Below are 26,217 nucleotides of genomic sequence, written 5' to 3'. Positions count from 1 at the left end.
TTGGCCAAATTTATATTTTAGAAATAATGTTAATAATAATAGATTAATAAGGTATAATATAAAGTATAAAATGTAGATCAATACTGACAAATTAGAAAATAAATTGTAAAGTTTTCCAAAAAAAAAAGTCTAAATTGTTGGAACAATATTTCGTGAAGTTTTAACAAAATCTTTGCTAGATTAAGAATATATAAAATTGTATATTTTGGGAAAAAAATTGAATAAATTGCAAAATAATAAGCCACAATAATTCAATAATCAACATTCCCTAATATCTTTTTAACAATTTTTTAACCTACGCTGTTTTAAATGTTTTTCGTGTTCGGATGTATTAGAATTAATATTTATATTAATAGTTTTTCCTAGTATGTATATAAAAATCAAAACTTTTCAATAACTGTCTAAACTGTTAAAATAATATTTTGTAAAGATTTAACGAAATCGTAAATAAAATTAACAATATTTAGAAATTCATTCTTTTAAAATATATTGAAAAACATTACTAACAAAACGATACCCAAATGTATCCCAAATAAATGTATTCCTTGTCTTGTATACCAAATAAATGTCTTTTCCTTGTTAGTTATCCAAATTGATATTTAAGAAATTCTATTCATTAATAGATTTTTAATCAACACAAAAAGAGATATCAATGGATAAACTATATTTTAGTCATAACATAACATATTGTCATTCATAATTACTAAATGTTTTTTGTATTTTATAAAACAGTAATTGTAATTAAATCTTGAGAAATAAAAAAAATATAGATTTACATGGTACCTGCGGTGGATGTTAATTCTATCAAATTACAATATGTAATCAAAATTTTTCAACAATCACCTAAATTGTTGGAACAATATTTCACGAGCTAGATTTACAATATTAAAAAATTCACTATTAAAAAAAATGCTAATGAGCCATGAGAATAATCTACAGCTACACTATTGATATCTCTCTAACGGGTTTTAAATCTTCGTTTTTTGTGATCGTTGAAAATTAATATTTTGGTATTAATATTAATTAATAATGAGAGATTTATATGGTACAATGCATGTCATTTAAATCGATGTGTCAAATCGATTGAATCAATCAAATAGATGGGACAAATATCGATTTTAGAAAAACTCGGGACACAAGGTGAAAATCCGGGATTGTCCTGGCCAAAACGAGACGTTTAGTCACCACCAAAACCAAAAACTATAGACACACACTAAAACATTATACTATTTATTATTGTTCACATATTGTTTACATGTCTCTACTTACAATAAGTTGCATATCACTTTAGAGTTTTTGACGCATTTTTTTAATTTCTAATTAGACTTAAAATTTAAGAAGTTTATTATAAATTAAAAAACTTATGGACATATATAGGTCAAGTTTTTTCTTCACAAGTCGTTTAATTATTTTTGTTATTTATTACATGTCATAATTTTTCATTATCTAATCCATGTGGCATCCGAACTATAAAAGTTCAGTCGATTTTTTTCACGCACTGTTTCTCATTGAAAAAGTGAGTATTTAAAAACGGTTATTTGAACAAGTGTACTATGTGTAGAATATTGGCCGCAAGCGATAGATTCAAACGGAAGGCAATTGATTCTGATAGCTTTTAAATCTGTATTGGCTTCAAACGTTCAAGGATAGTATACAGAGATAGTTTGTTTAGTAAATTTAAATTTATTTGATGTAGATTTTTAGGATCTGATATCTAGTTTCATATATTAAAAAGCTAGTGGAGCGCATGGCATCGTGCCTTAAAGCAAATTGCTGAAACTTCCCGTACCAAAAATTATTTTTTTTTTAAAAGATTAACATTTTTGAAAAAAATTTACTTTGAAAAAATTAGGTTTTTTAGAAACTATAAATTTTTGAAAAAAAATATTTTTTTTGAAACAAAGCCTTTTTGAAAGAAATGTTTCATTTATTTTGAAATATTTTGGAAGTTCTGAACTTTTTTTCAAAGCAAACGAACTGCTTTAACTGCATAGAGACGAAATACCGCGTCGCCGTCTAACGGATAAACATTGATACGGAACCCATAGGAATGTAAACAAAATTTATATTTATTGTTAAAATCTCTATAAAATATCTGATAATTTTATGTGCTTATGTCTAATGATCATTTTTGACCGCCAAATGGCATTTTTTTTTACTTTTTTCACTAGATCTCCGAAACCGCTAGACCTGCCTTCATGAAAATTTAATCAGTTCTTTATCTTTTCAATACAAGTACAAGTTGAATTATTACAATCGGACACTCCGTTCTCTTAAAAACTGTGTTACCGTTTGTGGCACTTTTTTCCCCGTATCTTCGAAACGGCTAGACCTGTCTATGCCAAAATCTAATCAGCGCGTCTCCTTATCAACAGCAATCGAGTGTTTTTTGAATAATTGAAATCGGTTAAACTGTGTTCCCGAAATCGTCGACGAAAATTTGTATCCGCACACACACACACATACATCCATTTTTTTCTAAGGTATTGGAAAATGTTCAGAAGCCTCTGAAACGTAAAGATATATAAAAAATTTCATTTTCGATTTTTTGCGATTACTATAACTTACCCTATGGGAAGTTAAAAATTAATATGTTTCGATTTGATCTTCTAAAGATAAGTCCTATGACCTATTTAGATTTCCTGTTAGAAGAAAATGCTCGAATAAGCTTTCAGTTGTTTTTCAGTAGTCTTAGTTTTTTCTTTGCTAAATTAGGAAAGATCGCTTTTCTATATTTTCTTAATTTACTATACGTTTTTGTTAAAATTTTATGAAATATTGATCGATCATAGATTTTTTTTTTAAATTTTCAATTCAGATTGAGATTTAGATTTTACATTTCAACTTTATAAATCTATATTGCAATTGTCTATAACCAATCAATTGCAATACACCACTTACAAGCAAAATATTTCACGTTTATCTAAATTTATTAACTATAACAACATAACTCCATTAAAAGAAAAATGTAGAGAAGCAGATAAAAAAATATGATACAACTAGCAAACCGGGCGAACTCCGTTTCACCACCAGATGGTTTCATTTTATGTAACATTTCGTTTGGTGATTTTATTTTATGTAACTTTTCGTTTGGTGATGAAGAAAAAAAAAGCCTGCTGTTGAAATTGAATAAAAATTTACACAATACAAGTGATTGATTTGATGGTTTCCAATTGAAATGTTAGGAAACGAATAACTTATTTTTTTTACTTTTTTTTGCACAATTTCACAGTGAACACAATGCCGGTTTGTCACATGAAATTAACTGAGCAGAGAACAATGAGTAGCTGTCAAACAAATGAGTAGCAGTTAAACAAAAAATATTAGTTGTAGTACATGCTAAGTATCAGAGATGACGCTGTATGTGAAAAAAGAAAAAGTGTTTTCCTTTTCTGTTGAAATTTTTCTTCAATTTGCTATAAATCTCACGGAGTCCGAGACCTTTCCAACGAATGCAAAATCGTTGAAATCGGTTCGTGCGTTCTGGAGTTATATCGTCAAGAAGAAAAACCCGACTTATTTTTATATAATAGATTTTAAGAAACTATTTGGTTTCTTTGGGTCCTAAAAAAAATCTAGTAAATATTCTACGTAATATTTCAAAGTATATTAATAATAATAATTCTTCCATTATGAAATAAATCATTCAAATTTGAAATAATATGGTACAATCTAAAAAAACTATTCTTGTATTTTCAATAAATAGAAAAATTATGCGGATTATTGAAATAATTATACTTTATATGTAACAAAAATTTAATAGATAATAATAGATAGATAATAATGTAAATAATTTTTTTATGCGTGGATATTAAAGAAGGAATGTATAATACAAAAATTTAAGGTATTATATTTTATATATTTCATCTTAGAAGGGATGCGCATTTCATGCACCATATAAGATGATCATAACATAAGCATGGTCTAAACTAAACTGTATATAAGCTTATTTTATAGATTTTCTAAGCTGTATAAGCTTATAATATCGTTATTTTATCACTGCAGCAGATTCGATTATGAGGAATTGTTATTAGTTCAATCCCCAAGCGCAAAGATAATCCTGTATTGCAATATTTGAAATTGAACTATAAAAATATTTTACATTGTGAATAAAAATCAATAGGATTTGAATTTTGAAATTTGAAAATTGAAATTCATATGCAAGAATATTGTTATAGCTATTATGAATTAGTTGGCAATAACAAATGTTATCGTATGATAACATACTATGGATTATCTACTAGTATTAAACTTTATGCAACAACAATATATTATTGTAAACAATGATACTTTTAAATTCAGATTGATTAAAATTCATTGAATATAATCGAGGAAAATAATATATACGCTATATCTTCCATTAACCTTAAATTTACATTAATGACTACAACAAGCCCTTTGTTCAATAATGATTACCAATTTAATTTCATTAAATTAAGTTCAATGAAGTTTAGTTTTAACGAGATCATAACAATCTTTATTATCAAATATTATAAACGCGCTCATAAATAGCTTAAAATACGGATATAAACAATAACCTAATATATTTTATGACTTCATATTTAACTAATAAATTAATAAATGCCAAAAATTTAGTAACATGTTTCAGTTGCTGTACACGATTTCAAAATAATTTAGTGTTGAAAAACAAAAAGTATTAAACCTTCTGGTTAATTGTTTCTGGCAAAACTAAGAAATTCAGGAAATAATAGTGAAAAAATGTGTATTAAATAAATTTAATTTGATTTTATATTATATGATTTTTACTAATTTGATAATAAGTTATTCTATCCAGTATTTTATATAATATTATTTATTAAAGACAAAAAGTATTATCAAAGATGAATGACAAGTTTTCAACGAACTAGTTATTTGGCACAGGAAGATAGTCCAGAAAATAGCCTAATAAATATATTTATTATATTTAATTCACTAAGAATATTATTATATTACTCATTTATTATTTTAATCAAAGTTCATTGCTGATTACCCAGAAGCAATGTAGATAAAATTACTACTGATTTATACAAAAAAAACTGAAGAGATCATTTAATTGAAACTCAGTAGTTATTTAAAGTAAAAAAGGGTCAGGAAACGACAAAAATTATAAGATTTTGATTATTATGTAGAAGAATTACCAAATCGGAGATAATGTTTTTTTTTTTAAATTTCTTCCATTATTTGCTATTTGACCCCCAATTTTGACTTTAGATTCGTGTTCAGCAGTAAAAACTACATTAGAAAACATATGTCGCACATACTTTTTTTTTATTTTGCTGACCAATGATTTGCTCTTCTATTAATAGAATACATGGATAAAAATCACTTAATTCCGAACGATTTTATGCCATTAAAAACACGCAATTCTTATAAAAACAGTTGTTTTTTTCTCAAAGTCGACCTGTTACTTCTATTCGCTGGCCTGCGGCGATACATATTACTGTTCAGAAGAATTAGCAAGAAATTTTTATACGAACAAAAAAAGAAATTTGGGATAAAATACTTGCAAATTTATAAATTCATCTGGAATCAACTGGTATTTTTGTAATACGTTATTTGAATATTATAACACTTATTACATTGCTATAGTTCTACTTGAACATTAGCCCAAGAAAAAGTGGAAACAAAAGACAATACCGAATTTTGCATTATTTTAAGCAGCCTTGTTCTGCCTCACTTACACATGGCGACAAAAAAAAGAGATTTGGGATAAAATACTTGAAAATTTAAAAATTCATCTTCAAATTTTTTTTTAATACGTTATAAATAATAAAACACTTATTACACAAGTGGAAACAAAAGATATTACCGAGTTTTGCATCATTTTAAGCAAATTTGTTCTGCTTACTTGCTCATCGCGACAATAAGACGCCTATTTAAATAATCTGAGGTAATAGGTACTACCAGTGACATTTGATTTTTAGTAAGATCAAGATCTATCAATTCTCAAGTAGTCCAGTCATTTCAGCTTAAATTAGGTAAAAATCTCAGAATTCGAAATACCCAGCTGTAAGTCTGTAAATACTTAAATATTGACATTTAAAAGTTGTCACAAAACCTACATATGACGTACACCCTACCATATGTAGGTTTTGAGATAACTTTTAAATGTCGATATACAAGTATTTATAGACTTACAGCTGGGTATCTCGAATTTCGGAGTGAACTTACTATAATGACTGGAGTAAAGTGCTTGATGGGGTATAACCAAAATTAAACCATACAAGTGTAGCCATACTCGCGACATTGTAAATATTTTACAATAATCGTAAGTTACAGTAATCGTAACATACAAGAAGAATTTTGGGCTTTTCTTTTTTAATTTCAATATGACAACAATGCAGGTAGAAAATGAATTTGAACATTGGTCAACAAGCAATATTAGACGAACTGTTCAAACCCAACAAAGCAATATTAGGTATGCAACTTCTCAAGCTTTGAAAAAGAAGCACTTAATTTTTTAAATCCGTCGACCTGGGCATAGTTTTACGTAATGCGTTCGTTTATTAAAGGTTAATAGAAAATTTCCAAAACTCACCTTCTAAATTCACAACCCTTCCTGCTCTCTTCAACGCTTTGACAGCTTCATCATGAGTGGCGTCCCTTAGGTCTTCTCCATTAACACTTAATATGGCATCGCCCACGTACAAGCCACCCGCTGCGTCGGCCGCCAAACCACGAAATATTTTACTTATCAATATCGGCATACGATTTTCACGACCGCCTTTGATACTGACACCTAGGCCATTATTGTCGGATTTAACAACGCGCACCTGAAATTAGAAATTTAACATGTTAACGACATACTTCAGAACGGAAATAAACGACAATTAATGTTAGACCTCAACATCCCTTTTGTAGTGGATGTCATAAAAAATACCAGTACTAGACGTCATGCTAAAATTTACAATCATTCAAGATGAGCAACAATGGCTCATCTGCTTGATAACCCGCTTGTAGGAAGACTACACAAGAAACTGCCTATAGACTTAATGTAAAAAATTGTTTTCTATAGTCAGTTGCTTAATAGAGCAACCACTACAATTTGTTTTTTTATTTTGTACATTATTTACATATCTTTCTTTATTTGTAATTAATTTTTATTCATGTTCATTCATTTAGTTATTATAATTTTTTTTTTCTTTATTTCTTTCTGTGATTATTATTATTTGCCTATGTGGTATTTAGCCCTATAACTTATAGAGTTCTGTCAATAACTGTTGGATAATATTGAATGAATAAAAAAAAGAACATCAAATTATGGCATCAGCATGTTGATGATTTTACTTGAAAATATCGCATTATACCTATCTCCATAATAATATTCCATTAGACTACATGGTTATAATTTTCATATTTACACAATTTAATTATTATTATTATTATTATCCAACTATTAGCACGAACCCATCCAAATTCATCAAAATCATTAAATCATTGCAATGCAAATATGATACTAATATGTATACAATAAATGTTCAAATGTTAGAGAAGAGACTAGGAACGATTGCACCACATTTTATCGATCGCCAATATTTTTTTAATTTAGCAGTTATGTAGATGATAAGCAATTTAAATGGTAAGTTGAACACTTGCCTTCGTAGAAATACTGCTCTTAATACGATTAATCATACAATAAAATCAGGCAAACAATTGGCGAGTGTCACAACCTTTACCGTTCTCTTTCGTATTACGTCTTACTTGATTTAGATTTTTATTTGTTTAATTTTCATCCGAAAAGTACAAAAAATACATGTCACAACCGTACCCACAAAATTTGTCACCACCATATCCAACGCACAATTTTGAAAACACATAATCGCTGTGACTGATATGAGCTAAATTATCTACCCAAAAACTAATTGCCGGTAATTAACTATTAATGTTCAACGTACAGCAAAATAGCAAGTGATTAATCTGGTATACAAATAACAGTTATTATTAAAAAAAAATCGAACCAAAAAGATTTACTTTTGACTCCTTAAAAGCAATGCATGTTAATGCAAAGCGCTAACCCAATTCAATAATGGAAACTTGTTCGAAAAAATATACTTCATCTTTCTCGCCTTGGACCCTATCTCAAAATAAGTATAGTTTAGCTGTTATGAGGGTCTACAGATCATGTTAATGCAAGGCGATGACCCAATTCAATAATGGAAACTTGTTCGGAAAAACACACTTCATCTTTCTCCCTTGGACCCTATATCAAAGTCAATATAGTTTAGCTTTTATAACGGTCTACTGATTATGTTAATGCATGGCGCTGCGTTATATTCAAGAATATAACTTGTTCAAAAAAACATACTTCATTTTTCTCCCTTTGGACCCAATCTCAAAATTAGTATAGTTTAGCTATATTGACGATTTACAGATCATGTTAATGCAAGGCGATGACCCAATTCATTTATGGAAACTTGTTCGAAAAAACATACTTCATCTTTCTCGCTTTGGACCCTATCTCAAAAGCATTGTAGTTTAGCTGTTGTACAGTACTAACAACTGTTATTACTGTACCCTGTCACAACCGTACCCAGTCTCCCCTACTACGCAAAGTTATTATTAAATTTAACGTTTTAAAAATTCTCTCAGAAGTACTGTAATAATATTAAAATCTATTGGAATTAGCAATGTTAAAAAATTATCAATAACCTAACATCTAATGGACAACTCTTAAATATTTTTTTCACAACTGTCCAAACTTCCAAAAAGATCTAAGATCTGTGATAATACTTATTAATTATGTGGATTTTTAGAAGACCTATCTAGTATTATAATTTGAAGGTTAGCCCACCTATATTTGATATATTTTTAGTATTAGAATAATAATTTGAAGGTTGACCCATCCACATTTATTGAAATTTGTCGAGTACTGATTTTTTATCATTTTAGCGATGCAGGCGAAGGATTATTAAATTAAAATAAGAAAATATACACATAAATAGGTTTGATATCCATCTCGAGCAGCCTGATATCAAACGTTAGTAATATTAGTCTTTACTTCAAGACATAGTAATAGATATCATATATAGATACCTTATGTTTTCAAGTAAAAACAAATATAACTACTGCTAGATATCAGACTGTCCAAGGTTGATATCAAACATATTTATCTCATAAACGTAAGTATATAAAAGTGTATATATTAGTGTGTCATTTAATTATATATTAAATTTTATCATAGTTGTCTCCTAAGTTGTGACTATTAAATTGTGTATATAAAAATAGTCAAAAAAAATTGATCATTAATAATTTTATTGAAATTGTAAGGGTTAATCAACGAAAGAATCAATTATTAGTACTAAATACTTTCAAAAAATATTTGCTTCATTACAAATCATTCATTACCAGACAAATGACAAATTCAAATTCAAATAAAATATCAAACTTTATATTTTCGTAGTAAGAAAAATTTGCTATTAAAAAAGAGACAAATTAATAAAAAAATTAATTTTAGAAATATGAATAATGTTAAACTTCTTAGTGTGGTAATAAGAATATGCTTTGTCTGTTAAAGATAATTAAATGTATACTTGATTCTCTTACATTTTTAAAAAAATTAGATGTTCCCCAATAACAATTAATGTTATGATTGTAATTATTGATTAAAAATCTTATCTCATTCTCTTTCAGCAAACCCTATTTTTTGGAAGAATCAAATTATATGGTTTGTCATAAAACTTGAAGAGCTCTATTTTATTTTCTACTTTAGTAATAAAAATGCTTGGTCTAATAATGGGAGTTTTACACCTATTCTTACTTCTCTAAAATTGTAAAAGTTTTAGGTATTCCTATGATATTCAAAAATCAAATCTCATTCCATTTCTAAATTTTGCTGAAGAATCAAATTGTATGTTGTGACATAAAGTTGAAGTGCTCTATTCTGTTTGAAAATCCTGAAAATAGTTATCTGCAATTTTATGGCCAATAGCAAGCAAAACAACGCTTCTTCCAAATTAACGAACTTCAATTCTGGTTTACGATGTCTTAAATAGACCTATTAAACGGAAAGACGCAAACCTTTATGGACTCATTATTATTTTATATTTTTCCGTAATGCATGACAGTTAATAGCCTTCAGTAATTTCGGTTTAATTTGCGCAAAATAGCAGCACATAAACCAATGCATATCCTACATAATAATGCAAATGAAGTTTTACGACATTGTTGTAAAATAAAGCAAACGATCAGTGCGTATAAATTGCATATATTACACATTTGGGAACTGTAAAACTTATATATTTTGTTATACAAATTGAGATATTTAACTAGTGGAGTGCATGACATCGTGCCTTAAGGCAAATTGCTGAAACTTCCCGTACCGTAATCAAAAATTTTTGTACGGAACCCAAAAAAATTTACACAAAATGTGTAAACATTATTAAAATCTCTATAAAATATCTGATAATTTGATATACATATGCCCAATAAACATTTTTAACCGCCATTTTTTTAACTTATTTTTATTGAGAGTCCATAACCGCTGGACCTGCCTTCCCAAAAATTTAATCAGTTCTTCATCTTGTCAATACAAGTAAAATGTTTTTTGAATTTTCAAAATCGGACACTCCGTTCTTTTAAAAACTGAGTTACTGTTTTTGGCACTTTTTGCCCCGTATTTTCAGAACGGCTAGACCTGCCAAAAACTAATCAGTACGTCTCCTTATCAATGTAAATTGAATGTTTTCTGAATTATTCAAATCGGTTGATCGGTGTTCCCAAATTCGTCGACGAAAATTTGTATCCGCACACACGCATACATCATTTTTTCTAAGTTATGCCAAAATATTCAGAAACCTTTGAAACGTACAGATGTATAAAAATTTTCATTTTCGATTTTTTTGCGATTACTATAGCTTAAAAACTACTATAAGAAGTTAAATATGTAGATACATTCCAAATGAGTTAATCATTTGATACAAACATTCAAATTTCTTTGTATATTACTCGGTGCTTAGCAAATTACCTTTTATAACTAAGTCATTAGAGGGTAATAACGGTAATTACGACAAAAAAGGCATAAAAGCCTGATGATAATTACGGTTATTATATTCAATTACTTTTATTAACTACCCCTCATTGGCAAAGTTAGAATAAATCTGACCCTCTATGCACAAGACTCAACCCGCAATTTCCATTAAAAAATAATTTTAATTTTCTTAAAAATAATACACTCGCATAGATAAAAAGTATAAAAGATCATTATGTAATATCATTTAGACCTGGAGCATAACTCTGTACGGATCAGAGACGTGGACTCTAAGAAAGGTCGACAAAAACTATCTATGAGATAGTAAAAATCAAGAAGTCCTGAGAAGAGTAGGCGAAGAAAGCACTGCTGAGCGCAAAGAAAAGGAAACTGGATCGGACACATTCTGCAAAAAGAGTGCCTCTTATATGATGCATTCGAAGGTAAAATAGAAAAACTGAAACGAATGGGAAGAAGAAGAATGTAGATGATTGATGTTTTACGCAAGAAAGAAAAATACAGAGAACTGAAAGTCGAAGCCCAAGACCAGGAAACATGGAAATAAAAGTTTGGAAAAAAAATGCATATAAGTGTATAAAGTAATTAATAGTAACGAAATGTAATGGGAATAATAAACAAGAAAGAGGAAGGAAATCACTGATGCTCTTACACCATGGACCTGCCTTCGGGCAGCCTATTACTTATTATTATTATCATTTAGAGTATTTAGACCGACCATAAAACAAATATCATTAAACGAATATCAGTTGAGTATTTATAAAATTAGATTGTTGTCAAAACTAAGGGGGGCGCAATATTTACCAAATTTCGAAAAAAACATTTTTCGTAGTACGAAAAAGTTGGAAACTACTACTTCAAGACAAAATAAAGCTTACACCTAAATAGGTTATTACTAGATTACTAGATTAAAGTAATAATTTGATATTTATATTAAAAAACATTAAATATTTATACAAACTGAACCACATACCGGTTTTGATTGAAAATGAACAGTAAAATCTGAACAACTTTGGAAAAATCCTGATGATTACAGAACTGTTGATAAAACTTAAAAATAAAATAAATTATACCTTGTATTCTTTATTTCAAAAGTTTTACCATTCATGGCGAACAAATTTTGAAAATAAAATTATAAGTAATTTCAAAAGTCGATTTGATAAACTTCGTCTTCACAAGATCTGCAATGTAATGCTTTCTAGTTTCCACTTAATAATTTGCCAAGAAATCCGATTTGTAAATTTTATGTTTTCTAGACATTTCAAGTCATTCTGAATCGTTTAACGCCAAAATTGATAAAAATATATGTGACTGTATGAGAAAGAAAATTTCTAATTTCGTCAACGTTTTCCTAAAAACATCTACATCGATTTCAAAAATTTTAAAACCTTCTAATAAAACTCGAAAAGAGCAGATTAAGGTCCTTTCGAGCCGTTTTTTGGAATTAGCAACAGAGAGCAAATTATCGTTCACGTTTTTGCCCAAAATTCTGAACCGATTTTGAAAATACAAAAACTGTTCGAAAGATATCAATTGGAAATTTTGCTGATTACCTTTTGGTTAAGAAGAGCCTTTTGGTTTTTTAGATTTTTTTTTTTTTTGACAATTTTGATGGAACTTTATAGTTAATAGTCTTAACTAACACCCTATCGAAATCGAAAAGAAAATTTTTTGTATATCTTTACGTTTCAGAGGTTTCTGACTATTTGGCATACCTCAGAAAAAATGAATGCATGTGTGCGTGTATATTTGTGCGTATGTATATGTGTGCGCGTGTGTGTGTTGACAAATTTTCGTCGACGATTTCGAGGACACGGATCAACCGATTTGAATAATGCATTTGATACGTATTGATAAGAAGACGTACTGATTAGTTTTAGCAAAAGCAGGTCTAGCCGTTCCAAAGATACGGGGCAAAAAGAACCGAAAATGGTAATTTAGATTTCGGGAGAACGGAGCGTCCGATTTGAATAATTGAAAAAACATTCTATTTGTATTGACGAAGTGAACAACTGACAAACTTTTTGGTGGAGTACCATTAAAAAAAGTAAAAAAATGCCATTTGGTGGACAAAAGTGATCATTAGACATATGCACATCAAATTATCAGACATCTTATAGATATTTTAATAATAAAAACAAAATTTGTTTACATTTCTATGGGTTTCGTATCAATGCTTATCCGTTGGATTGCGACGCGGCGCTCACGCGCTTCGATAATTCGTTTCTACGCAGCTATAGTATCGCGAATACTTTGAAAAACTTTCATTTTTTCAAAAAGTATAAAAAAATTTAAATACTTCAAAAAAGAAAAAAAAATCAAACATTCTCAAAAACCTGGTTTTTTCAAAGTTCTAAAAAGAAGTGTTTTTTAAATTTAAATTTAATTTTTGGTACGGAAAGTTCCAGCTATTTGCCTTAAGGCACGATGCCGTGCACCACTAGTTTTTTTCTAATATAACATCATTTTTAGGTTAGGTAGATCAGCTTACAATAATTAATAATATTATAAGATATTACTATATCTTGATTGCTATAATAATATAACATTACTTCACCAAATTAGGCTATTGTATTTGCAGGCTATGTAAAGTGTACTACCACGATATTCAGTATCTATTGAATATATACTATCAATATAGTTTCCATATTCATATCACGTCATATACTGTATTAACATATAAAGTTTCAATCACAAGCAAATAATTCTAATTGCTACATTAATATACAAATTGAATCACCCTCTGTATAGGTTCGCGTTATTTAGCGTAAACAATGTATCAATGATGATCAATTAGGCGCGATATAAACCGAAATATCTATTTCTCTCATCAGTTTGCCAAATTGATTTTCAATCAAAATCAAAATGCAGAATTTCACACATTAAAAGTGAATAGTTGAATAAATAGTTTTTAATGATAAAGCATATTTGTTTTGGCACCAGAATTGGAAATAACTTTTGATTGATTTAATTGCCGCTACTGAATTATAAAATCAATTGATTAGTGGATAATACATAAATTAATCATGTTTGATAAGTTACGTTAACAATTACAGCCGAGCAAAAAGAGACTATTAAATTGAAGTTTTCTTCATAAAAATAACATTCATTTTTATCACGTTAGTAGTTGCTTAATTGGATTTGACATATAATAAAAAACAGACGTAAAAACATTCAATTTATGTGAAACAATTCAGAAAGGAACTACACTTTTCAGTATTTGTGTAGCATGTTGCAAAATGATACACATAGTCCATATACACAAAAACTCTAATAAAAATATTTTTAATATGGAAATAATTTTAATAAAATAAATAGTTGTAAGTGGTATTTTGTGGCAAAAAAATCGAAAATGAAAATTTGTATATATCTTTACGTTTCAGAGGTTTCTGAACATTATGGCATACCTAAGAAAAAATGGATGTGTGTGTGTGCGGATACAAATTTACGTTGACGATTTCGGGAACACGGTTCAATTATTCAAAAAACATTCGATTGCTGGTGACAAGGAGACGTGCTCATTAGTTTTCGGCATATGCAGGTCTAGCCGTACCGAAGATACGGGGCAAGAAGTGCCACAAACGGTAACTCAGTTTTTAAGAGAACGGAGCGTCCGATTTTAATAATTCAAAAAACATTTTACTTTTATTGACAAAATGAAAAACTGATTATATTTTCATGAAGGCAGATCTAGCGGTTTCGGAGATCTAGTGCAAAAAGTAAAAAAAATACCATTCAGCGGTCAAAAATGATCATTAGACATATGCACATCAAATTATCAGATATTTTATAGAGATTTTAACAATAAGTATAAATTTTGTTTACATTCCTATGGGTTCCGTACCAATGTTTATCAGGTAGACGGCGACGCGGCGCTTACGCGCTTCGATATTTCATCTCTATGCAGTTAAAGCAGTACGATTGCCTTAAAAAAAGTTCAGAATTTTCAAAATATTTCAAAATAAAGAAAACATTTTTTTTAAGTACGGGAAGTACCAACAATTTGCCTTAAGGCACGATGCCATGCGCCCCACTAATTTACTCATTTTTTTTAAATCAATTCAACATTTTTGGTTTATTTTCAGAAAATAGTACTTTAGAAAAAGCAGTACGTACCCCTTGGAATAGCCTCGCGCCCCACAGATTGGAAACCACAGCCTTTAAGCGTAAACTTTCCGGCATATGTAAATAATATAATCATTTTAAGCAATAAAAATGCATTTTGGAAATTGTTTTGAACGTCACCATTCTTTATAAAATGATCAAAAATAAATTAATATTATAAATGTATGTCCTTCAATGACCACAAATTTTTATCAAACAAATTGCATAACATACACAATGAAATCAAGTTTTCAGCCGGTAAAGTAGATTGTTTTGAAATCGGTGCCGTCCCGTGTTAATAATGCTATAATTAATTTATAAGTTAATTATTTATTAGGATTTGTATTAAACAATTGTACGAATGGCATATGGCCAAATGATGTAAGTCAAGAGCCAATAATAAATATAGAAAAAAAACTGCAGTTGTTCAATGTAGACATCAAAATTAATCGTCTGATTTGGTGGTTAGAGTAAGTTAGAGTTAGAGTTAGAGTCTTGAACTGAAGGATCAGAGCGTTCTTCATCTTTGAGTGAAAAACCACCAGAACCAATTTTAACATTGGTGTTTTTTTAAGGCTTCGTCACCATGAAAAAAGCAATACTCTTTGTGAGGCTTTTAATTTTGCAGAAATGAAAAAGCAGAATAAGACAAAAATTGTCGATTTGATTCTCCATCTTTCAACGAACGCCAAATAAAAATTACAATCAAAAATCGATAAAAAAAAATCTTTTTTACTGATTAACAACTGCATTGCCTACTGCCCAATAACAAAAACGTATTTTAATTTCGACTAAGCCAGCAAACCTAAAAATTCAATTGAAACCTAATCCCATCTAAAAATGAACGAACTGCCGACCTAGAAGTTTAAGCAGATCCAAATTTGCTGTCAAAAATAAGTACATATATAAACAAGAAACCATCAAAACCTCTACCTGTCGCTTCTGGTTAGCCACAGCGTCCGGAACATCGGCGTCCCGGCACGGCGTCTCCGGCAGGTTGTTGTTATTGTTGAGTAACGATGCACCACCATTTAGTGCCGTCGAAGTCTCACAAGATTCATCAAGGGTGACACTCAAATAATCTGCCTCCAACACTACTGCCACTCTATACCAACAACCTCGCACCCGAGTCTCTAAAATACCACATCGGCTACTGCCAATTCCATCCGAACCGATTGTGGCCATCACGAAGGTAACAGCAAGCAAATGCAATTGTAAACAATAACGCGGTCGATTTTTGGGCAACACTTCTTGGTGAACATACTATCATGTGAGGGAAACCAGCATATCTTGGTGATATGATCAATTTTTATTTGCTGGGGTAAAAGCAAATTGCTTTGATTAATTATTTACTATAGCATTTTTTGCTATGGTGGTAAATCAGAATCGTCAAGAATCAGAGTCACATTATTGTTATCTATATCCTTTTGAGAAATACTTAAAAATTACACTTGTTTTATTGCACAATCACTTGTAACAGTTTGTATAAATTAACTTTATTAAAAATCATATAGATTTTCCAAACACATTTGTCTTTAGTCCTTATACACAATATTTAAATCTTAACAAAATAGTTATATCATTTCAATATTTGTTGCAATGTACTTCGAATATATAAATTGAATATCATTTTTTTTAAAATTTATATTAAATTATTTTTAATCACTTAGGTTTAAACCAAAATATTAAAATGCAGCTATAATAATAATAAACTGTTTACGACTTTGTAATAAAATATATATACTCATCAATTGGAAGTACTGTTATAAATGCACTATTAAATTTCATAAGCTCTTCACATAATATAAAATAAATTAACACACTAAAAATTAATAATTTCGCACATGAATCGTGTTATTATTGAATCGAACTTTTATGTACCGCGAAGGCTACACCCATGCATAAATGTTCCGGTTTTTCACAATTTACCAACATTTTGTTTATAACTAATGCAAAAAGTTCTTCTTTCATACATTGATAACATCTTTTTAATATTTCACTTCTGCACAAGAGTGTCAATTCACTTCAAAATACACATTTGACAGTAGCATTTATTAAAAACATGTATAAACAAACTATGTTGGTTTTTGAATTGGTTGAAAGCAAAATTTTCTGCATCTAATATTTTTTATAGTAATATGCACTGTCCACTATTTTTATTTATTAAGACAAAATTTAATTATTCCGCCAACATTTAACAGTAGTATCACGACGCTTGTTTTCGACATTACTGAGTGAAAGAGTAAAATGATTTCAGGGCTCGGTCGTGTCAGTCTAGTTAAAACGTATTACACTGTCATCTACACGTACCAACGGGAAAAAATAATAAAAATGGGTTCGAATATTGAATAAAAGAATACTAATTTTTTATATATTAATTTGATTGACTTATATATTATTTTATTAAATATGCTTAAAATTAATAAAGAAATTAGTCAATTATACCGAAATATATTTAATTTTAGGCTCAAATTTTACAAATTTTATGCCGTTCTTTGTGGCGAACTTCACGAGCATTAATGATGGCCTCCTCGTGAGGCTTACGTCAAAAATGTGAGGTTATGTACATTTCTGAAGTCTTTCGGCTTCTGGCATTGACTTATTTGTCGTCCAAGTATTACATAATATACCTCACAGAAAAATAAAGGGTAATAAGACCTGCAATTATATAAAAATATGCTAAACGCAAATATAGTTTACACAAATGTTTATTTACAGATTTTAATCACCAGGCCATAATCCATATTATGCACCCAGCTAGTATCACAGCTACAAAACTATTAAAAGAAGTTCTACTTAATAGACTTAAAACATTTTCCAAAACTGCATTCAGTAATAAATATCTTTTATACACTAATGTGGGAATATCAATCTCTTTATCAGCAGTGGGCGATGTGATTGAACAACATTATGAAATATTAAAAGGGGAACTAAAGAAGTATGATCAACTAAGAACACACCACATGTCAATTTCTGGAATGACTGTGGGTATAATATGTCATAATTGGTACAAATATCTAGATAAACGATTGCCAGGACGCACAATAGGAATAGTCATGAAAAAAGTTGTGATAGATCAAATTGTATGCTCACCAATATGCATTTCTATGTTCTTTATTACATTAGCTATACTAGAAAAAACTAGTAAAGATGAATTAATAGAGGAAATTAAGAAAAAGGCTTGGAGGCTTTACGCTGCTGAATGGGTAGTTTGGCCGCCAGCCCAAATCATAAACTTTTATATATTACCTCATAGGTTTAGAGTGTTATATGATAATACGATATCCTTGGGATATGATATATACACATCACATGTGAAACATGACCCAGCTGACAATGATCGTAATCATGAAAAAGAACAACGTATTTGACAAAGAATAACAATTATTTGAATTTTTGTAATATGTATATATAGTAAATTTTCAATTGTTCTTAAATCTCATATCTTTATAAAAATTTAGGCAGAAAATTATTTTGTCAACATCTTTACTTGGAATTTTAACTTTTTCAATGTACAAGGATCAATTACAATTAACGAGAAATTAAATTGAGTGCTGTGTACTCATACATATATACACATATTTATAAATATATATATATATATATATATATATATATTAAATACAAAAATTTAATTGTGATAAATAAATTATTGTTACAAAAATATGCTTTCATTACAAAATTCTCTTTTCCAAATTGAGAGAATGTGAAAATTCATTCATATCTCTTACAACAAACAATTTTAACAGCATAATTTGCATTTCATGCTGTTCGATGTAAATATTAAAACATACCATCATGGATTCCTATAGGAACTAACACAGCCAAAAATAAAATTACATTACGCACAACTAATTTCCAATCAGTTGGCACTGCATATGGTTGTAATATAGTTGTAATTCTGTGTACTTCATAAGAAACGCAAATAAAAATAAAAGATGTTACAATAACATTCAACATAGGATAACTTGGAATTAATACTAACACACCGTGTGTATCTGCTGCTAACCAAATATGATATTGGCACACAAACAACTCTGTTGAGATATTGCCAAACCAAGCAAATAAGCTTGAATACCGAGTTCTGAGAAAACCTGATATATTTCTTAAAATTATGTAACCTATTATCGGTAAGAAAACTATGTAACTATGTACCTCTTCACATTCTTCTTTATTATGACAAAGAAAAGTAAATGTAGTATAAATTCCAATAAATATGAAAGCTATTAAAATAGCACTTAATGCTATTCCTCTTGAAAATAAATTGCCGTGGTTATTATCATTAATTAAATTGAATTTTTGTGCAATAAGAAATACTGCAGCAAATACAACACCATATGCCATTGAATACCTATCAAGTTTCCATCTATACCACCATTCTCTAATATCATCATCAGTAGTTACAAACAATGCTTTCCAAGGTCGAGTAACAAATATTTTCTCAAAGAAAACTTCAGACATATATAAAATCGTAATAATACTAAACAAAGCAATTAGTTTTAAAACTAAATTTAAATATTGATAAGGATGAGTTTCTGTCGAATGATTTGTGATATATGGTGGTACTGCTAATATCAAATATACCAAGAAAAACCAAAATGAAACCAAAGGAACATAATAATAAAACTGATATGGCCTATTCATACATAAACATAGAACAACAGTCATAAAATTGATCTTAAACAGTACTTGAAACATACGAACAAGACCAGCGTTGCCTGTTTGCCAAATATAGCAAAAGTGTTCATAACCCGAAATAAATAAATAACCACTAATTAAAACTTTGATATGCATGTAAATAGGTAAAACTTTACTTGCACCAGTCATATGATAAATTAAAATTACTAATTGCATCCAACCCTTTAGTTCAGATGTTTGATCACTGTGTAAAACTTTAGTAAACTTACTGTTTTCGGTGAAAAATATTCCTAATGTAAACATATATCCCACTGGTATCCAGAAACTGAATTCACTGTAGTATTTATTTTCTTTCATAAAGAAATTTGTTCTGTCACATATGTAGAAATAGATCATGATGAGAGATAGACTTGCAAGTGCAAGAATTGGTTCTTTGTAAGAGTTGCTTGAAACTGTTGAATCTCCATTAGAGGAGAGTAAAATGTAATCAGGCTTAGAACCACTGTAATGCCGGTACAATCTTCTAAGAGTCAAAGCAGAACACAGAATGACACTGGAAAAAATATATACTTATATTACATATATATAAACTAAAGCTTATACATTAAAATTAATGTACATACCAAATCCCTAAAATAGCAAAGGTTATTGCTTGAATAATAGTATATTGCTCTGGGCTGCTGCAGCATGTTCCATCATTATAATTCATATGATCATTGCAATACATATTTAATAATATCTGAGTTATATGCCGCAAAGCTAACGATGGAGCATGCAGACCATCCAAACTGAAATCTATTAAATTTGAAGTCAACAAAGAAGCAGATGACCATATTGCAGCTGATGAATGACTTAAAATATCTAATGCAGCACTATTATATAAATCTATTTGTTCATTGGTAATTGCTTTATATTTTTTCAATAACTTATTACTATCAACAGCACTCTGTGGAATCCATAAAACAGCAGTCTTTTTCTCATGTAATTTATCAATAGATTGCACTAATCGTGTGAGATTCATGGCATAATCTTTAGGAGCTTGTGTGCTTCCATTATAAAGTAGAATAGTTGGGTAAGCTGTGCCTGTTACTATTACTGTAGGAGGATCTTCATCTTTCTTCCATTTATTAAACTGATCTATCATTTTTGTAGATACATATGGGGTATGAATATAATCTACCTTGAGACGAAGCTTTGTATCCATATAAGATAAATTTGTATCTGTGCATATTTAAATCAATAACAAATAAATACATTGAAATATATTGAAAATTTTTGAAATACTTTTATTATTTCACATATTTACCATTCAAAAATGAATCTTTCGATGATGGACTACTTTTAGGTGATAATTTTACATGATCTACAAATGCAACATAATACTGATGTATTCGAGAATCTCCAATAAATACAAAATGATTATGCATTCCCCAAAATGCTAGATAACGAAAACAATGGCGTGTGTCCCTGCAATTAAATAGAAATTGATTCAAAATATGTACTTATGAATTATTAAATCAATGGCTGCTAATTGACACATCTAATTACAACAAAATCATTACACAATCATTTATTACGACAATGTAATGAACAAATTTAAAATTATATGAGTATATATATATATATATATATATATATATATATATTTGCATATAGAAATTTGTCTGAAGTGTTTAATATTGAATAGTTACTTTATTTACACTTACGTTTGAGTATAATGATGCATCATACAGCCATAAGGCTGCCAATCTCTATCTCTCTTAAAGCGACCATCAGACAACAACCACCGACAAGAATCATTTCCTATAAAAATATTTTTAAATGTAAGTTAATATTGCTTTTAAAGAAGTTGCCATTATATTATATACCGTATTGCAGGTGAAGTATTCCATGATAACCAATAAAACTAAGTACTAGTAACAAAGCAACTTTCTTTGCAGTATGAATGTTAAGTTTTTGAATGAGATTCTCCGCTTTAGATTTTTTTGTTACTGTAGATTCTGAAGACATATTCGATTTTTACAGAATTATGTATTGTAATATAAAATCATCTGTTTCCATTTTAAAATATATTTTTCTTATGAGCCTTTACATCTCATATAAGATGCTTAATTTGTACATTGTTTCACTAAAATAATCTTTTTTGCTTAGAAAAATAAGTACAATCGACTATGTTAGTTTATAAACTGCGGTTAAAACAAGTTGTCAAAACAGTAAACAAATAAATTAGTGTTGCCATATGTTATAAATTATCTTTCAACATATTTTTTTAATTAAATTTTAAAATTAATTAAGATTATAATCAAAGTTAAATATTTATTTAAATATATTAAAATTATTAAACAAAAACAAATATTTAATTTGAAATATTATTTTAGATTATGTCGTTCTAGAACTTTAAATAAAAGTATCATGATTCCCATATGGCAACACTGCCATTTTAATTATTTTTAATGACAGTTCAGTTTGTTTTAACGAGTTTTTTCATATATTTTTCAAAATAATTTATAAACAAGATATTTATAGAAAACAAGAAATAGCATTTATTCTAGGGGCACAAATTGTTTATGAAAATATATATATTCTAAAAGTAAGGATAGTAAATATTCCGCAAACCATTGTAGTTGTACAAAGGTTGTGCAATTTAAATTTTTTGAATTTCTGAGCTTATAATATCATACGCCCTTTCTTTGTTATATTAATTTATAAAAGTTTTTATATTATCATCAGTAACTCTAGGTGTAAATATATTTATTTATTTTACTCACTTTCTTCGTGGAAAGCGTATGCAGTTCACCACACTTCTTATTTTCACTAGGAACAAAATGGAAAAACTTTCAAACCGAAGTAATAACAAGGACGCAAATGATAATACTAAGAAATCAGATATATCCCAAAAAAAATCTATTGGAGATGAATCCCACATGGACAAAAACTACCAATCGAGGTATGCGTATTTGTATATATAATATCAAGTTCTGTTTAATTTTTCATAATTTTTTCAATTAGAATGGACTTAGACGGACTGGATCATGCTCTGAAAACACTCATAATAACTGATGAATTGGAACCTTTTACATTACGATCGATATCTCCAAGTGCATTTTCACTGTCTCCAATAGAAGTTGAAAGCTTTTCTGAAAATGAATATAGCGAAGAAGATGAATATGTTGAAAGTGAATCTTCAGAAGAAAGTTGCACAGAAATTTCTGTAGAATTTATAAACAAATGCATTGCTCCTCTTGATTGTGAACAATACATTGGTTCACCAAGAAAATTGGATACGATTTTAGAAGGAGTCTATTTGGAGACGCCGCCTAAAAAGAGAAATATATTGCTAAGAAAAATTTAAGTATAAATACTAATTTTTTTACATATATATATAGAATGATTATGTTTTTTGAATCATATTTTATATCTACTGTTTGGCTGTGCTGAACAACTATATTTTCGAAATACTGGCAGCATTGTTATGTTTGAACATTTATTAAATACATGTTTTATAAAGAAAATACATCAACTTCTTAATCTGTTTGTGTGTGTTGAGTATTATGATAAGAATAATGTGTGCTCTAACCAAAGGCATATTTGTGAAATGGATTAAACTCCATCTCGAATTAGGGAAATATAATGTGAAAAATTTTCTATTCATATTTCATACTGCTGAGTCCTAATTAGGATCATTAATGGACTAGTTTCAATTAAAGATACATTTCTCACCTATATTCTAAAGTAAAAAAGAATACCACTTTATTGCATAATGTCATTGCTAGTACTTTATGGATATGCAATTACATATATATATATATATATATATATATATATATATATATATATATATATATATATGATAAAAATTGTTTCTTGGGCATCCATCCAATAATTAAAAAAACAGTTTTAATGCAAAATGTTTTAATTAAGAGAACATACGTTTCGGGTCCAGATTTGACCCATCTTCAGTGCATACAAATAAATTTTAAAAAAATATAACACAAAGAACAACACAAAAATGCAACGAAAAAATAAGTATGAAATGAAAAATTGAAAAAACATCAAGTTATGAAAATTTTTGAAAATTGTAAAGACTAAAATAAATAATATGTTTATTGTAAAAAAGCTTATTCCAAAAACACATCTTGTTAGTTTGGAGACAGAGTTTACGTAACAGAGTTTACGTAACTCTGTCTCCAAACTAACAAGATGTGTTTTTGGAATAAGCTTTTTTACAATAAAACATATTATTTATTTTAGTCTTTACAATTTTCAAAAAATTTCATAACTTGATGTTTTTTCAATTTTTCATTTCATACTTATTTTTTCGTTGCATTTTTGTGTTGTTCTTTGTGTTATATTTTTTTAAAATTTATTTGTATGCACTGAAGATGGGTCAAATCTGGACCCGAAACGTATGTTCTCTTAATTAAAACATTTTGCATTAAAACTGTTTTTTTAATTATTGGATGGATGCCCAAGAAACAATTTTTATCATATTATTTCACCTTCTGAAGAAAAACCTCTCGCTTTATATATATATATATATATATATATATATATATATATATATATAAGTTTATAAATATAAAAATTGGCAAAAATGCCAACAACACTATACTGGTGCTATCGTATAATATATTTAGTTTTTAGTGTAATCTATAGTTTATTTAGTTATTGCACATTAGAACAATAAATTCTTACAAGATAATCTTACTTGTTCTTCCTTAATCTTAAAATTTAAATCCAAGAATTTGAATTTGATGTTGACTATTTCATATTGATCCTTTTTTCTTGTTTTGACTCAAAACGAACCTCTTAAAATAATTTAGGCCTATGAGAAGTGGTTTATTGCTTTTTTAATAAGAAAAAAGGATCAATATGAAATAGTCAACATCAGATTTAAATTAGTCAATACTATTGACTATTAACTCTATGATTATGCAAGGTTTCATGAGATTTCCAGAAGAGTAAACATGAGATTCCTGAAGATGATATTTAAATGATGATGATATTTAAATAAGATAAAGAAGAAGAAGAATTCCGAACAAAGGTTTTTTAATTTTTTTCTAGGTTGTGCATTTTTCGTCTCCATTTAATAATATATAATCTATGAATTATTATATACAATATAAATGAAGTTCCAATTATAATGTTAAAATATTCAAATAAAAAACAGATCATCGGGACGATCAAACTTCAAAGTTCATATTATTACCTTAAACTTGACCATCAATTATTAGCAAAAATGTTTATATGTGATGTAGAGGCGTAGTTTTTTTTATTATTATTAAAATATCTAGTTACTGCCGCATTAATTAATATATTTTATTAAAAAATGATATGAACTTCCCAAATTTTTCATTCCACTGATTTGACAAATCAGTTTGCCGAGTAAAGGGCAAGGAGAGTATATTAAAATTGTTTAAAAATAATAAAAATTGTAAAAAAGTTGCAGATACATAATTATGATAAATAAAAATTTGTTTTAATTTTATGCCAGTATTTTTTTTTTAATTTTTGAGAAATTTTTGAGGTTCAAGGCCCTATAGGGGGGTATACGCTTCTGAGGGTATTGTGATTTGAGAAATTTAAATTAAAACATCCACACTATAATACTAGCTAAAGTACATTAGTGGTTAGACCATGGTTAGACAAACTTTCATACATAGTAGAAACTTGTTTATCCGGACCTCAATTATACGGATTTGCGATTATCCGGACTACTAACCGCGACTTAATTTAAATTAATTAATAATTATGTGTATGCATACATACCACAAGCCGAATTATGCAAGCAATCGGACAATTACCAAACATTTTCAACCAAATTACCAAACCAAATTTATATTTATCTAAACAAATTATTCGTACATATCTACCTATTTCATGATTAATGCTTATGTAGTTTAGTATTATGTATGTAGTGTAATCCAAGAAAATATGTATGAAGATACATAAAGCAAGTGTTAATTTCTTAATAAACATTGTTTTTTGTTGATATCTATGATTGTATTTGTTATTTTTAATAAATTCACAACATTAATCTTCATACATTCTATTATCCGGATTTTCGATTATCCGAATGCTACAACAATTAGTCCGGTTAATCGAGTTTCTACTGTATATTTTATCATATCAAACGCTTCCTCATGAGATCGTTTTCTTCAAATATAATTCATCTCAGATGCTCGCTTAGCAGAAAATTATTCTAATAGCTATTTACTATTAGAGTTAAATGAGGAAATTCCATAATAACTTGCAATGATGCGAATTTGATACCAAGGCTTAAATAATGGATCTAAAGTGCTTTTGCTAAATGAATGGTGCAATACGAAGCGCATTTAAGCTTTATTCGATATTTTTATTTTATAATATTCTTTTCATTTCGTGTATTTTCTTTTTTTGACACTACTATTTGTATTATCTTTCATTTCTTTTACAATTAGAAGTGGTTTTGTGCAATCTTGTATACCTTTTATAACCGTTATAAGTAGAAT

The 26,217-nt window shown here is 28.5% G+C and overlaps 4 protein-coding genes across 5 annotated transcripts in view; 2 read left to right on the top strand and 2 right to left on the bottom strand.

The window, feature by feature from the left end:
* The window catches only part of LOC113368366 (beta-1-syntrophin), a 100,977-nt gene extending 80,883 nt beyond the window's left edge, over positions 1-20,094 (bottom strand). Inside the window, exons 1-2 of one of the 2 annotated variants that reach the window (XM_026609912.1) lie at positions 19,996-20,094; positions 6,539-6,773 (exon numbers count right to left, since the gene is read on the bottom strand). In XM_026609912.1, the coding sequence (XP_026465697.1) occupies positions 6,539-6,707 (169 nt within the window). In that variant the 5' untranslated portion in view covers positions 6,708-6,773; positions 19,996-20,094. Of the gene's footprint in view, positions 1-6,538; positions 6,774-16,021; positions 16,591-19,995 lie in introns of those variants that run through there. The other variant, XM_026609911.1, reaches the window with a different exon arrangement.
* Positions 17,581-18,639, top strand: LOC113368368 (mpv17-like protein 2). The gene is made up of 2 exons (XM_026609914.1): positions 17,581-17,736; positions 17,807-18,639. The coding sequence occupies exon 2, from the start codon at positions 17,836-17,838 to the stop codon at positions 18,457-18,459; it is 624 nt and encodes a 207-aa protein (XP_026465699.1). The 5' UTR covers positions 17,581-17,736; positions 17,807-17,835; the 3' UTR covers positions 18,460-18,639.
* The window catches only part of LOC113367454 (N-acetylneuraminate 9-O-acetyltransferase-like), an 81,138-nt gene continuing 73,741 nt past the window's right edge, over positions 18,821-26,217 (bottom strand). Inside the window, exons 5-8 of the mRNA XM_026609062.1 lie at positions 21,433-21,529; positions 21,033-21,193; positions 20,350-20,947; positions 18,821-20,279 (exon numbers count right to left, since the gene is read on the bottom strand). Coding sequence (XP_026464847.1) covers positions 18,872-20,279; positions 20,350-20,947; positions 21,033-21,193; positions 21,433-21,529 — 2,264 coding nt within the window. The 3' untranslated portion in view covers positions 18,821-18,871. The remainder of the gene's footprint in view (positions 20,280-20,349; positions 20,948-21,032; positions 21,194-21,432; positions 21,530-26,217) is intronic.
* Positions 22,186-23,183, top strand: LOC113368369. Its single transcript, XM_026609915.1, has 3 exons — positions 22,186-22,316; positions 22,545-22,673; positions 22,736-23,183. The coding sequence occupies exons 2-3, from the start codon at positions 22,552-22,554 to the stop codon at positions 23,076-23,078; spliced, it is 465 nt and encodes a 154-aa protein (XP_026465700.1). The 5' UTR covers positions 22,186-22,316; positions 22,545-22,551; the 3' UTR covers positions 23,079-23,183.

The sequence above is a fragment of the Ctenocephalides felis genome, unplaced genomic scaffold (assembly GCF_003426905.1).
Source record: "Ctenocephalides felis isolate EL2017-DRISC unplaced genomic scaffold, ASM342690v1 CF-g0.4_SCAFFOLD_01170, whole genome shotgun sequence".
Taxonomy (NCBI): Eukaryota; Metazoa; Arthropoda; class Insecta; order Siphonaptera; family Pulicidae; genus Ctenocephalides; species Ctenocephalides felis.
The sequence above is the reverse complement of the archived record's forward strand: the minus strand, read 5'-3'. Positions and strand labels throughout refer to the sequence as shown.